At 44.2% G+C, this 13,686-nt stretch overlaps 1 protein-coding gene across 1 annotated transcript in view; it reads right to left on the bottom strand.

The window, feature by feature from the left end:
• Nucleotides 1-2,875: 2,875 nt before the first annotated feature.
• The window catches only part of ABCB7 (ATP-binding cassette, sub-family B (MDR/TAP), member 7), a 32,283-nt gene continuing 21,472 nt past the window's right edge, over nucleotides 2,876-13,686 (bottom strand). The window contains exons 10-15 of the mRNA XM_008947081.1: nucleotides 13,348-13,511; nucleotides 13,049-13,178; nucleotides 12,396-12,567; nucleotides 8,783-8,886; nucleotides 7,120-7,227; nucleotides 2,876-3,421 (exon numbers count right to left, since the gene is read on the bottom strand). Coding sequence (XP_008945329.1) covers nucleotides 3,203-3,421; nucleotides 7,120-7,227; nucleotides 8,783-8,886; nucleotides 12,396-12,567; nucleotides 13,049-13,178; nucleotides 13,348-13,511 — 897 coding nt within the window. The 3' untranslated portion in view covers nucleotides 2,876-3,202. The remainder of the gene's footprint in view (nucleotides 3,422-7,119; nucleotides 7,228-8,782; nucleotides 8,887-12,395; nucleotides 12,568-13,048; nucleotides 13,179-13,347; nucleotides 13,512-13,686) is intronic.

The raw sequence follows: 13,686 nt of genomic DNA, 5'->3' as shown, positions 1-13,686 counted from the left end.
TGGCATCAAAAATGATGGCAGAGATAAGTGATGGCCTTACAGCTACACCAAACCCTTCTCAGCTTTCACCCTTCACAGCATTCACCACCCTCATTTCAAACCTGCAACACCCAGAACTCTGGAGTACTTACAAAGTCCATCCCTGGTGACAACACATCAGCTCTGTTCATCTGCAAAACTTCCCTTCACTGACACAGAATCAAATTGGGCATTAAAATCCCTTTTGCTTCCTGACATTTAAAAGGCTCCTGTGCTCTCTGCAGCTGAGGACTGGGATGCTGAAGCCCTGCAACACAGAAGACTGGTCACTGAGGAAAAAAGCTTCTCCTCCATCTTTCAGGGCAGAGATGTTTCTAACACTTGTGCCCAAGGGAAAGAAAAACCTTCAGGATTGAAATATTTACAGTCTTTGCACATTACCTGCTGCACACAACAGGAGACAGATTATTTAACTCCAAAAACTAGCTCTTGTGGGGTGGGGAGGGGCTGGGGAGGGGTGACACATTCCTTGGGTATGAGCCACAGCACAGGAAAGGGAGATGCCTCATAGAAAGACTTTTTAAATAAACCTTTGCTAGCTGTTTCTGGCAGTTCAGAGAAAACTGCACCTTTATAGGCAACCCTACCACTGCTGGAAACTAAAATTGAGACAATTAGGGAAAATAAAAGGCAGGTTGTAAGCTAGAAGAATTCTGAACTGTTCACAATATGAACAAGGGCTTCACTCTCCTTCTGCACTCCAAGGATGAAAATGTAACTCCTTCAATTTGATAGACTTATAAAATAATTTTTAATTGGAGGCCAATGTCAGGTTGTTTTTTTTTCCACCCAGCTTGGTTGGGTTTTTTTTTTCCATCTATCATTTTAACAGAGAGAAAATTAGTAACTAGCAGAAAACAAAGGAGCAAAGGCTTCACAGCCTTTCAGCTACTGTTTCTATATTTAGTTGCAGGGGAAGGTATAATACAAAAAAAACCCACTATTTGCAACTAAATTTCCAGAAGCCCCAAGACTCAGCGCTTTGCTGGTGCCCACACTGAGAGATCTTGCATCTGATTTACAAACATAATTACATCAGTGTAATTATACTGGTATAATTTCCCAGGAAAAAAAAGTTACTTTTCAACACCCAAGAGAAAGATTTTTATTTTTAAATTCATCATGAAAAATTATACCAGAATAAGTAGATGTGGTAAATTTCCCTGAAGAGATAAGGTCTAAAAACACAATCCTGTTGTGGTGGGCTGACCCTGGCTGGACACCAGGTGCCCACCAGAGCTGCTCTACCACTGCCCTCCTCAGCTAGGCATGGCAGAGAAAATACAAGGAAGGGTTCATGGCTCCAGATAAGAGCAGGGGGAGATCCCTCACCAGTTACTGTTGGAGGCAAAACAGACTTAACCTGAGGAAATTGGTTTAATTTATTACCAATCAAAGCAGAGCAGGGTAATGAGAAATAAAATCTTAACAAATACCTTCCCCCCCACCCCTCCCTTCTTCCCAGGCTCAGCTTCACTCCCAGTTTCTCTGCCTCCTCAAGTGGCACAGGGGGATGGGGAAGGGGGGCTCTGGTCAGTTCATCACACACTCTCTCTGCTGCTCCTTCCTCCTCACACTCTTCCTCTGCTCCAGTGTGGGGTCTTTCCCATGGGAGACAATCCTCCATGAACTTCTCCAGTGTGGGTCCTTCCCGTGGGATTCAGCTCTTCATGAACTGCTCCAGTGTGGATCCCCCGTGGGCTCACAAGTCCTGCCAGTACATCTGCTCCCACGTGGGCTCCTCTCTCCACAGGTCCTGCCAGGAGCCTGATCCACTGCAGGCTTCCCACGGGGGCAGAACCTCCTTTGGGCACACCCACCTCTTCTGGCGTGGGGTTCTCTGTGGGTCTCTGCTCCACTGTGGACCCCCATGGGCTGCAGAGGGACAGCCTGGCTCACTGCTCCTCACCACAGGCTGCAGGAGAAGCTGCTCCAGCACCTGGAGCACCTTCTCCCACTCCTCCTTCTTCAGTGTCCTTGGGGCTTGTATGGTTGTTCCTCTACATGCTCTCACTCCTCTCTCCCAGCTGTTGTTGCACAGCAGTTTTTTTCCCTTCTTAAGTATGTTATCCCAGAGGTGCTGCCACCACTGCTGATGGGCTGAGCCTTGGCAAGGGGTGGATCCATCCTGGAGCCAGCTGGCGTGGGCTCTGTCAGACATGGGGGAAGCTTCTGGCAGCTTCTCCCCTGTAGCCCCCCCCCTGCCCAAAACCTTGCCACCAAAGCCAGTCACAGGCACTGAGCTCTCTTGACACTGACCAAGTTTTGACTATTGAAACAGGAGATTATTACCACAAGGCTTTCAACACCATCCAGGCCATTTTCTCATACATTAGTGACATAACAGAAATTTATGGAAGTCTTTATTGAATCTTAATTGCTCCCTAAGACCATGACTGAATGCAAAAAGTGACTGCTTTCTGCTTTGACTGCTACAGCAGATGAGGATACAGAATCCTGAACTTGGATTTTTTCATGTAAGGGAAACTTCTGATTCTTTGTATTTCCATACAACATCTTGTCTCTTTTCTGTGAAGTCACAGAGTGTTTTGTCAAATCCAGATTTTACGAGCTCTTAAAAATACTGTTAGTTTTCTTTTAGGAAAGGTGTTTTTGAAGGATGAGATGAATAATTCCAATATTTAGTTTGCCACTAGAAGCCTCTAATATTTTGTTGAGGCTTTTCTTGTTCTTTACAAGGAGAAACATTTTAAACCAGAACACTACTGAAGAATTTAAATTGGATCTTCTCACTAGCAAATGAGTTCAAAGTAACCCAATTACAGTATGACATATTTATCAGCCATTAATGATGAGAAATAATATAAGTCAAGGGCAAATCTGTTTACAATTTAATAACCCACCTCAAGCAACTACCAGGAGAATTTACCAATACCTAAAAATTGCCATAAATTACACTCTTAGTTGAGAAGTTTAAAGTTTTTTTACAAAGCTCAGCTCTTGTAGATGCCACTGAACATTTGAGTTTTCTAAAGATGTAAAAATAGAACTCCTTTGGTTGAAATGATGTCCGAGAAACTGTAAAACCCCAAAACTGCAAAACCCAGGAAGTTTTTGAATGGTGAGGTGAAAACAAGAGCTGCACTTCCCTGTAACCTTGTGCATTTTTAACCTGTTACAGAGGAGGAATCCAGGATCACACTCAGCACGAACAGTTTCCACAGCCCTTCACACTGTTGGTAATCTCTTCTTCCAGTTTCTTCCTCTCCTCCTCTTTGGACATCCGATTATCCCTCTCCTGCCAGTTTGGATGATTATGGCTATTTAGTACTTTGCTGCTCTGTGTGTGCCACATCTCATAATAGAGATTGTTGGGACTTGCCAGGAGGTCTGCGTGTCTACCACGTTCCACAACCTTCCCCTGCAAAAGAAGGAGGGGAACAAGTCAGGAATTGATCTTACTACATCCTCAGGGATATAAATGCTGCCAGGATGTTCCAGGAATTACTCGTGAGGGACACCAGTGAAAGAGTGAGTGTGTGCTGCACTGGATTGTGTCTTACACTGCAAGCTGAAAACCTGGAGCTGTGTTCTTCCCAGACCTACATGCATGGGAAGGTAGATGCCTTTTGTCCACCTGGACAAAATTTAAAGCCCACCAACATGGAAGGTTTATTATCTAAACTGGAAGAGCCATTTAAAGCAAATTTAGATCTCTATGTGAGGAGCAAGGTGTTAAAACTACTAGTGCAAAAGTCACATGAATGAACCAACGTGTGTTTTTCTTTGCTTGATAACCAACACACACTGAGAAGCTGAAAGAAAAGAGCACACTAGATAAGCAGAACATTTAAAATCAAACTCTAAAAACAACTAGTGTAAACTGTGCTTTCAGGTGGGTGCTCAGTAACTCATGTTGTTGCAGTTGCCACCATGAAAATGGAGCAAGCAGTTCAGTTCATCTGTGTGACTCTGAAGAGCAAAGATGATTTATGGACTATTGCTGTGGAAAGGGGGAGAACTCAGATCCTACAGGCAGTGAAACAACACTACTCATCCAAAAAAAAAAAAATCAGACTCATCTTTTTACCTTGAGATACACTTTCACATTCACTGACTTGAGATTAAAATAATGTATTCATTCTCCAGCTAGTCTGTCTTTTGGGAAAAGGCAGCACTGTAAGGACAACTACATGGATTTTAGATTAGTTCTAAATTGTGATCTACAATTAAATCTACCTCCTTGTGACAGCTGCTGATGAACACGCTGGGAAAAAAAATTGGGTCTTGGACTTCTATTCCTACTCATGCTGGTGGAGTCTGAACAGAAACACACTCGACCCACACAACTGCAGAATTTACTTAAAAACCCTCAGAGTGGTTAATTTAGAGAGCTCATTGTAGAGACTGGGCTGGTGAATCATGGCTTTTTTTTTAATAACTCTCAAACAAACATCACAACTGTAACTTCCCAGTTCAGCTTCACAGCATTAAGATCTGTATCATTAACACCGTGTTTGTTTACTCAAGAATTATTCTAATTTTACCTAGACAAAGGTGCTGAAACTGTGCTGCTGTGTTCCCCTGGCTAAGCAACACCAGCCACAGGCACCTCCCCTCCCCTCCACTGCTGAGCCTTGCTTCTCTGCCTGCCACCACAGCACTCATCCATCAAAGCTGGGATGACAAGAGGCAACTTTCTGCTGAGCAAACGTTGCTGGTGGCTCCTGGAGCAGTCGGGCGCCGCCTCAGCCTCGCTCATTCCCCCCCAGTCATCAAAGTGAGCACCCTGCCTGCCTTACATTCTGGGCTGGGCTTTTAGTTTTAATTTAGCAGTTACACTGTAACACAAAACACACACTTAGGAAGCTGTGAAAAGTTGCACGGGCAACAAAAGGTCTCAGATTGTCTTCTAACACATAAAAAAGAAAACATTTGCAAGATGTTTTAACAGGCAGTTACATAAAGGATACACCTTAGCAAATGTTTCTTCAGCAAAAGCTGAAAAAACAAGCAGATCAAAACCAAACAAAAACTGCAGAGAGCAGCACGAGTGGTTTATTCCACCACTTCATTTGGGGATTCACAGGAAGCTGGGATTTGCAGAGCAAAGGCAGGCACGAAAGGGCTCAGGATGGGGCCAGTTCTCTTCAGTATCTTTATCAAGGATCTGGACAAGGGGATGGAGGGCACCCTCAGTAAGACTGCAGATGACACAGTTCAGGGGGGGGTGTTGATCTGTTTGAGGGTCAGAGGCTCTACAGAGAGGTCTGGCCAGGCTGGCTTGATAGGCTGAGGTTCAACAAGGCCAAGGGCTGGGTCCTGCCCTTGGGTCACAACCACCCCCTGCAACACTCCAGGCTGGGGAAAAGGGGCTGGAAACTGCCCGGCAGGAAAAGGACCTGGGGGTGTTGGGTGACAGCTGGCTGAAGATGAGCCACTGTGTGCCCAGGTGCCCCGTAAGGCCACCAGCATCCTGGCCTGGATCAGCACCATCCTGGCCTGGATCAGCACTAGTGTGGCCAACTGGAGTAGGGCAGGGATCATCTCCCTGGGTTTGGCATTGGTGAGGTTGCACCTCAAATTCTAGGTTCAGTTTTGGGCCCCTCACTCCAAGGTGCTGTCCTCATCGAGGTGCTTGAGCATGTCCAAAGCAGGGCAATGAAGCTGAGGAAGGGTCTAGAGCCCAAGTGTGGGGAGGAGCAGCTGAGGGAGCTGGGGGTGCTGAGCCTGGAGCAAAGGAGGCTCAGGGGAGACCTTCTGGCTCTGCACAGCTCCTGACAGGAGCCTGGAGCCAGGGGGGGGTCGGGCTCTGCTCCCAAGGGACAAGGGACAGGACAAGAGGAAAGGGCCTCAAGTTGCCCCAGGGGAGGTTGAGGTTGGCCCTGAGGAACAATTTCTTGCCCTGGAGGGTTGCCCAGGGCTGTGCCAGGCTGCCCAGGGCAGTGGTGGAGTCCCCACCCCTGGAGGGGTTTCCAAGCTGTGGCGATGTGGTGCTGAGGGACACAGGGCAGTGGGGACCTGGCAGTGTTGGATTAACGGCTGCACTTGATGATCTTAAAGGTCCTTTCCAATCAGAAAGATTTTATAATTAGACCATGCAACAAAAAATTGAGTGTTTTCCTGAAATCCAGGAAAACCAAATGGATTCTATGATTGTCACCATTTAATAAGATTTTGTTCCAATTCCCCACGAAATCCTACTGCAGGAATAATTAATTTTCTTCCCAATATGCATATTTTAGTCACTAAATTCACCTATGATCACAAGCATATAAATAGCAACTGAAAAGAATGAATGCAGAGATAAATTTAACATCTATCAGCAGACTAGAGCACTAGATTTTCAGCACTATCAGTTAAGAGTAGCAATGAAGTTATAATAAGGACATTTGTTTATTTTAAGTCTGTAGCCAGATATGGGTAACAGAGAAGAAAATGGACTTGGGATACACTGAGTATGAGGCAATAGCTCAATAGTGATGTTAGTAAATGAAATGTGGAAACATTTTTTTTTTCCTTTGAAGCATACAGAAAGGGAATAATAACACTTTTTTACAGGTACAATAGAGAATGGTGTTCAGATTTACCCCATAATTAGACTGAACAATCCTACAATAGTTTTATCTGCATGGAAACAGAACATGCTGTCCTCTCTCTCTCTCTCCATTGAAAGAAAAAAAACATGTATGTGAAAAACAGACACTGAGTAATGAGAATGAAGCATAAACTGGGGGAACACATTAGAAACCTGATCTGACAGAAGCATGTATCAAAAACATGCCACCATCAAGCCACTCCCAGAGCATCAAGTGAAATTTGTTACAATCCATATAAAGAACATTTAACTAAACAAAAAAAAAATGCACATAAAGTAAAAATATGACACACAAGAGAGCCACATGTGCAACTTTCTACAGCTGATAAACTGTTTAGTTGCAAAGAAGAGAAATAAATAAGAAGCAAAGTTTGGACTGGAATTTTCTAACACGGTTCCTATCCTAAGAGAGAACTTTCAGCAGTTTAAAGGAGTCTAATTTCCTGAAGAGGACACAAAGGCTCTCTAAAACAAAAGCTGCCATTCTGTGAGGATTACACACAGCAGGGTGAGGGCCTCACCTGGTCCAGCACGATGATTTCATCTGCATCAACCACTGTTGACAACCTGTGGGCAATGAACACCGACGTTCGGTGCTTCACCATGTCCCTCATGGCACTGAGGATATTCTGCAAGATTAGAAGAAGAGACAAACCCTTACACACTCCTGGGTGCTGTGAAGGGAAAGAAAATGCTGTCTGGAAATATGCAAACTCCTGTAAACAAGTTTTGAGAAACACTTCCAGTACTGCTATAGCATCACAATATGAAACAGCTATGAGTACCTACAGAAGAAACAGAAGAATCCCAAGCATGGATTAGCTGTGGCTCCAATGAAGTCCTCAAACTGCAAAAAAAATCTTGTATTCATAGAAAAATGCAGATATCCCAAGGGACAAAGGAAGAGAATTGTTACTTGATTTCAGGAAAAACTCCCCCATGCAGCCATGCTACAAAAGCAACATAACCAGCAGCAAAGGCACAGGAAAATAATAAATCATCATCAAAGCACTTTCCAATCAATGGAAGTTAAAGGAAAAAACCCCTCTCAATATCATGCCAATGTGGAATATAAAGTTAGGGTAATTCTGGGAATTCTGTCTGCTTCCTTTGTGAGCACTCTTCCACCCTCCCAAACTGTGTTCAGATGCAAGCAGCTGACTGGGAGTTTGTGCCCTCGCCACAGTAAGTGAAGCACCCACTTTATCTTCCTGAAAAACACTTGGCTTTGTCAGAAAACCTTTTGATTACCAGATCTACTTTAGTGGAAAGGACTCATGTCCATTTGCTGTCTTTAAAGTGCAGTTCTGCTGTGAACTTTTCAGCTCTGCCTGTGACTCTTGCAATAAACACAGCAAAATACAAGAGAGGAGGAAGCCGAGCTGTGTTCTGTAGGACTGGGTGTGTCATGGACTCTTCTGGTCCAACCAGGAAGCTGAACCAGATTTCAAAGTTGTACTATGTAGACACACAGTTTGTACTCTGATTTCTTTGTATCTGGAAAGTGAAGGTAATTCAGTGACTACAGGTCAGGATGTTTGCTCAATGACCAGCCCAAGTGAAGACAAACGTGGGTCTAGTTTTTGATGACATGAGCTTGTGAGGTTACTGCTGGTGCTGTGAGTTTAGTGGTTAAGCAGAGGTGGAGTGATGAAGCCTGATGCAGTGGCTGTGGTTGTGTCATGACATCTGTGTCACACAGCTCTGATGTCTCCCAGCCCCTCCTGTGCAATGCCAGCACTGCAGGTGACACCCACCTCATCTGCATCTCAGAAAGGGGCTGCACAGCAAGCAAAAGGTTTTCTGCTCTGCATTATGTCACCATTACTCCTAAGACATTTGTAATGAATGCTGTACGTCAGCTAAACACCTTTTCAAGTGGGTTGGAAAGGTTCCCCCTTCATGGCCACAGGATGTATTTGCAAGGGTTTTAAGAGAAGAAGGTTTAATGGTGAATGGGAGTTCAGCAGTGTAAAACACAGACCCAGAGAGAGAGCTGGAGCTCTTTGTGACATCTCAGGCAGTATCCCTGCCCTGGCCTTTAGGAAAAGGGCTTACACACAGGAACTCTTAATACCAAGAAAACACATGATAGCAATCTGGCAAAAGCACAAGGGAAAAGCATCAGAATCAGACATCATTACACCACTTAAGTTTTCTATTTTTTTTTTTATCCCAAATTACCTCTTCTGTAATTGAATCTAAAGATGATGTGGCTTCATCATAGAGAAAAATAAGTGGCTCCTTTAACATTGCTCTAGCAATTGCAATTCTTTGCTTTTCTCCTCCTGAATGAGGGAGGAAAGAGAAAGAAAAAAAAAAAAAAGCAGGTGAGGTTACAATCATAATATCCTAAATTCAGCAGCAGAAATTCTGTTTTGAGGGTTGGAGTTCTGGTTTGGCTTTTTTTTGTTTAAATATACATCATAGCTGCTACTGATAAAGGTCTGTACATGTTACAGAAGGTATCAGACAAGTTCTCACTCCCTGGTGAATCTGAAGTGAGTCAAAATTGCTTATGGTTTTAGGAAAAGCCAGAGAACTCTTCCAGGTAACCAATGAGAATGAGCAGTAACTCCCTCTGCACACCAGGGAGTATGAGCTCATCCACCCAGACTGAGCTGTGCCCTGTACACCCACCCACCCATCCTGCTGTCTCTCACAAATAAAACACTCTGCCCATGGCTGCTCTGTCTGATTTCATGCACCCTGCACACAGATTTGTTTCTTTCAGGTCTCTCCTCAACATTCCTCTAACCTTCCACTCCACAAGGGCCCAGGGTTAAAGTGTCCAGGCCTCACAGCTTTAACCAGCAAGTCTCATCCAAGAACAATTAACAGGGTACTGGAAATCACATTCATTATGCAACCTACTGCCTGCTGCCTTCTGATGTAACCCAGTTCCAGACTAGTTTCCTTTCTTCACAATTCTTACAGCCAACATCTACTCAAGAATAACTCTGGACAACTTTTACAGACAGGAAAACAGGTGCATTTGAGAACTTAAAAATCTGCTAAACATTTGGTAAGCAGTGCCAACATTTCATGGGTGTGCACTTGTCCTCCTCTGGTTTATTCAAGACTTCAAAACATTCCATTTAATATCACTGTATCACTGCTAATGCTCCACTCCTAGGAGGAAAGGATGTGCTTTAATAAACCATTTAGAAGGCTGATAATAATGCTGCAGTTCAAATTTGCACCTACAATTAGAATTGTACAATTTACTCAGTCTATTTTAACACACTCTTCTCTCTCTTTTATAGCACGTTCAAAACTCACTGCTTGACAATATCCATGTTTGAAAAGACATGACAATAACAAAACCCAAGGTCTTTCCTTACATTTGTAGCACACTGACTTGCTTTATGTTCTTCCCCATTCATATTCAGGACAGCAGCACATTAACCATTTCCTTCACAAAGTCAGAGTTTTGGGCTGTTAGAGCCCAGATATCACACATCTATTAAAAAAGCACCAAAATTGAATCTGTTTGAAGAAGCCAAAGGTTTTTTTCTCAATGAGTCAATCACTGAGACCAGTAAAAACTGAGCCAAATGCTTCCTTCACCACTGGAACTGAGAAAGCTCTCAGAGCAGCTAAGGCTGCCTTCTGCCTGCTTTTGTAGGGGAGAGGAACTCAGGTTTGCCACCCATGCTGCTGCCCTGCCATCAGGGACTCTTCCTGGCATTAATGCTCTTGCCAAGTAGAGAAAAATCCAACAGTTTTAAAGTATGAACACAGCACCTACAACATTTCCCAATGTCAGTCCTCAGAAATAAACTGCTCATTTTGGAGCACCTCTCCTACAAGGACAGGCTGAGAGAGTTGGGGTTGCTCAGCCTGGAGAAGAGAAGGTTCTGGAAAGTCCTTACTGCAGCCTCACAGTATCTGAAGGGGGCCTAGAAGAAAGCTGGGGGGGACTTTTAACAAGGGCCTGCAGTGATAAGCCATGGGGTAATGGCTTCAGACTGGAAGAGGGGAGATTTAGATTAAATGTGTGGAAGAAGTTCTCACTGTGAGGGTGGTGAGACCCTGGCACAGGCTGCCCAGGGAAGCTGTGGATGCTCCAGCACTGGAGCTGTTCAAGGCCAGGCTGGATGGGGCTTGGAGCAACCTGCTCCAGTGGGAGGTGTCCCTGCCCATGGCAGGGGGCTTAGAACCAGGTGATCTTGAAGGTCCCTTCCAACCCAAACCATTCTAGGATTCTATCATTTACTGGAAGAAATGAATCCACAATATACCAAATTTTTGCATACAGGGAGAATCCAATTTACTTATTATTTTTTAAAACAAAGCATTTGTTGCACTCAACTGATGTAACTATTCAGAGACCCAGGGCTCCAAATGAAGATCCCAGCTTTTCCTGGCCCACACTTCACTGCCACTGTTGTCACCCTCCAGACACAGGTCAATGGCTGTGGTGCCACTCAGAGTCACCCACCATGTCAGTGGTGCTGAAGACCTCAGTTTTCCCACCACACATAGAAAATGTCTGGGTTTTGAGGACCACCACTTAAATTCACAGAGCTTTCACTCCCCTATTTCTCCCACAAGACATTATTTTAAAAAGGCAAAACAAATCAGGACTTTTCAGACTGGAAGTATAAGAAGTTTCATAAAAGCTAAAAAAATTATTAAACAGATTTAGAAATTAATCTATATCTTTGTAACAGCTTAGGGAGCCATGCTACCATTCAGAACACCACAAACATTCAAAGTAACAGAGAACATTTTTCCAGAGCTACTGAAGGAACTCAAAGACACATTTGACACCTTCAACCCACTAAACAACTGAACCATTTCTGGCTGTTGCAATTCTCATTATCTATGAAAATATGGATCTGACAAAAGGACACAGCATGCAGTGGACACGTGAGCCCCACATCTCAACCTAAACCCACGAACTGGCACCTGGGAGCAGAACACAGAAGGAGATTCCCCAAGAGCTGAGCACACAACTGTACTTGGGAGCAATTCAAGGTGCACCCTGAGGAGCCCCAAGATGACATTTGTGACAGCATCAGCCTGTTCATTATGAGCAGGGTCCAAACTGACCACGCTGCCAGAACATATCCCACTGCCTTCCTTACTAGGAACAGCAAAACCAAACCACCACCTGACTTGCAGCTGTTACAAGACTTAAGAACTCAAATTTGGAAAGTCTATGGACATCTGCCTCTCACATCCTACATGCAAATCACACACACATACCAGGCCTGTTGTTACAGGAAAGGGGGGATGGTTTGAAACTAAAAGAGGGAGATTTAGACTGGAGAGAAGGAAGAAATGTTTGACACTGAGGGTGGTGAGCCCCTGGCCCAGGCTGCCCAGAGAGGTGGTCGCTGCCCCATCCCTGGCACCATCCCAGGGGAGGTTGGATGGAGCTCTGAGCACCCTGCTCTAGCTGCAGATGTCCCTGCTCCCTGCAGGGGGGTTGGACTAGGTGGCCTTTAAAGGTCCCTTCCAACTCAAAACATTTTATGATTCTATGATAAAGTTCCCAATTCTATCCACGTGCATTCCACTACCCAAATAAATTTGAGAAACATCATTTTTACTCAGATGCACCAGCATGCCTACATATCCACTCCTTCAATGCTCTCCCCTGAAAATACATTCATTTAAATATTTTACAGACTACAGCTGCCTTCAACCACACATCTTTGTACCAATACTCAGCCTTGCAATTCTGTTACAATGTGAAGGGGCTAAAAGCAAGTCTGACTGAAGAATAAACCCTAAACGTTGGAAGTAGCAAAAGGGACAGAGAGAACTTGTGTGCTTCAGAACCCACCTGAGAGCTTGAGTCCTCGTTCCCCAACCTGAGTGTTGTAGCCGTTTGGCATGCGGAGGATGGCATCGTGGATCCCAGCCAGCTTGGCCACTCTGTACACCTCCTCTGGGGTGGCAGCAATGTGGCCATACAGCAGATTGTAGTAGATAGTATTGTGGAAGAGAACAGCATCCTGTGTTCATGGGGAGATTATTATAAATGAGAAACCATGAATAATAGTTTAAAAACCATCCCCAATCCATGAAAGAAATCAATACGGAACAGCTTATATCTTTCTACAAAGCCTGAAGGTAGAAGTGTTTGGGGAAATTTCCCAAAAATGGGATTAATACAGTTTGTGTCCTATATATTTATCTGCCATGCATGCCTCTCTCACTTTGCTAACTCATTATGGGTGGTAATCGACTATAAAGCCAAATCACTTCAAGCTCGAGGCAGTTTCTCCTGAAGAGGCTTAAACACACTTCAGAAATTGGATCTGTCTGATGATGCACATAAAACCAGAGTATTTCCTGGGGAGGAGGCAGGGAAAAGCAAGCTTGGTGACTTTAAACAGAAGTAGACACTGAGTGAGGATTGGCCCTCACTGAGCCAGTGTCAGAGTCCTGAGAATCACTGTTACAATGGACTGTTTGGGAGATGAAACAGCTTACCTGAGGTACAACTCCTATTGATTTCCTCAGGCTTTCCAAACTGACATCTTGTATGTTCTGTCCAGCAATATAAATATTTCCTTTCTGAGGTTCATAGAAACGAAATAATAACCTCACAATTGTGCTTTTCCTGAAATTGAAAAGAATTCAAGCTAATGTTACATCCCTCTTCCCATTCACAAACTCCAAACAGAACTGATGCCACAAACACAAACAATGAAAAGCAAAACACAAGAACAAAAGCATTTCAGACACAAAATTCTGCAGCATTGATTGGCATATTTAGTCCATTTACCCACCCTGACCCACTACCTCCTACAATGGCCACTTTTTTTCCTGCAGGGACTTCAAAAGACACTCCAGCAAGGACTTTCTGCCCCTCAAGGTATTCAAAATGCACATTGTCAAAGGCGATGGCAGCAGTCTCTGGTGTGATCTGCAGGGGTGGAGCCAGCTCTTTGTCCTATTAAAAGAAGAGTGCCACTTTATATGCTGCCCAGAAAGTCTCTCAAGCAGTTCAACAAGCTGAACAGTCCATTTCCCAGCTCAGAAAAAGGCAAACACACACTCCAGCCTGGATATGTTGAAAGTAATCACAGTTTACCACACAAGTGAAATTGGTTTTTCCTCCTTTCCCC

Source organism: Merops nubicus, unplaced genomic scaffold (assembly GCF_000691845.1).
Source record: "Merops nubicus isolate BGI_N331 unplaced genomic scaffold, ASM69184v1 scaffold659, whole genome shotgun sequence".
In the NCBI taxonomy this organism is placed as follows: Eukaryota; Metazoa; Chordata; class Aves; order Coraciiformes; family Meropidae; genus Merops; species Merops nubicus.
This window is presented reverse-complemented; position numbering and strand designations above follow the sequence as displayed.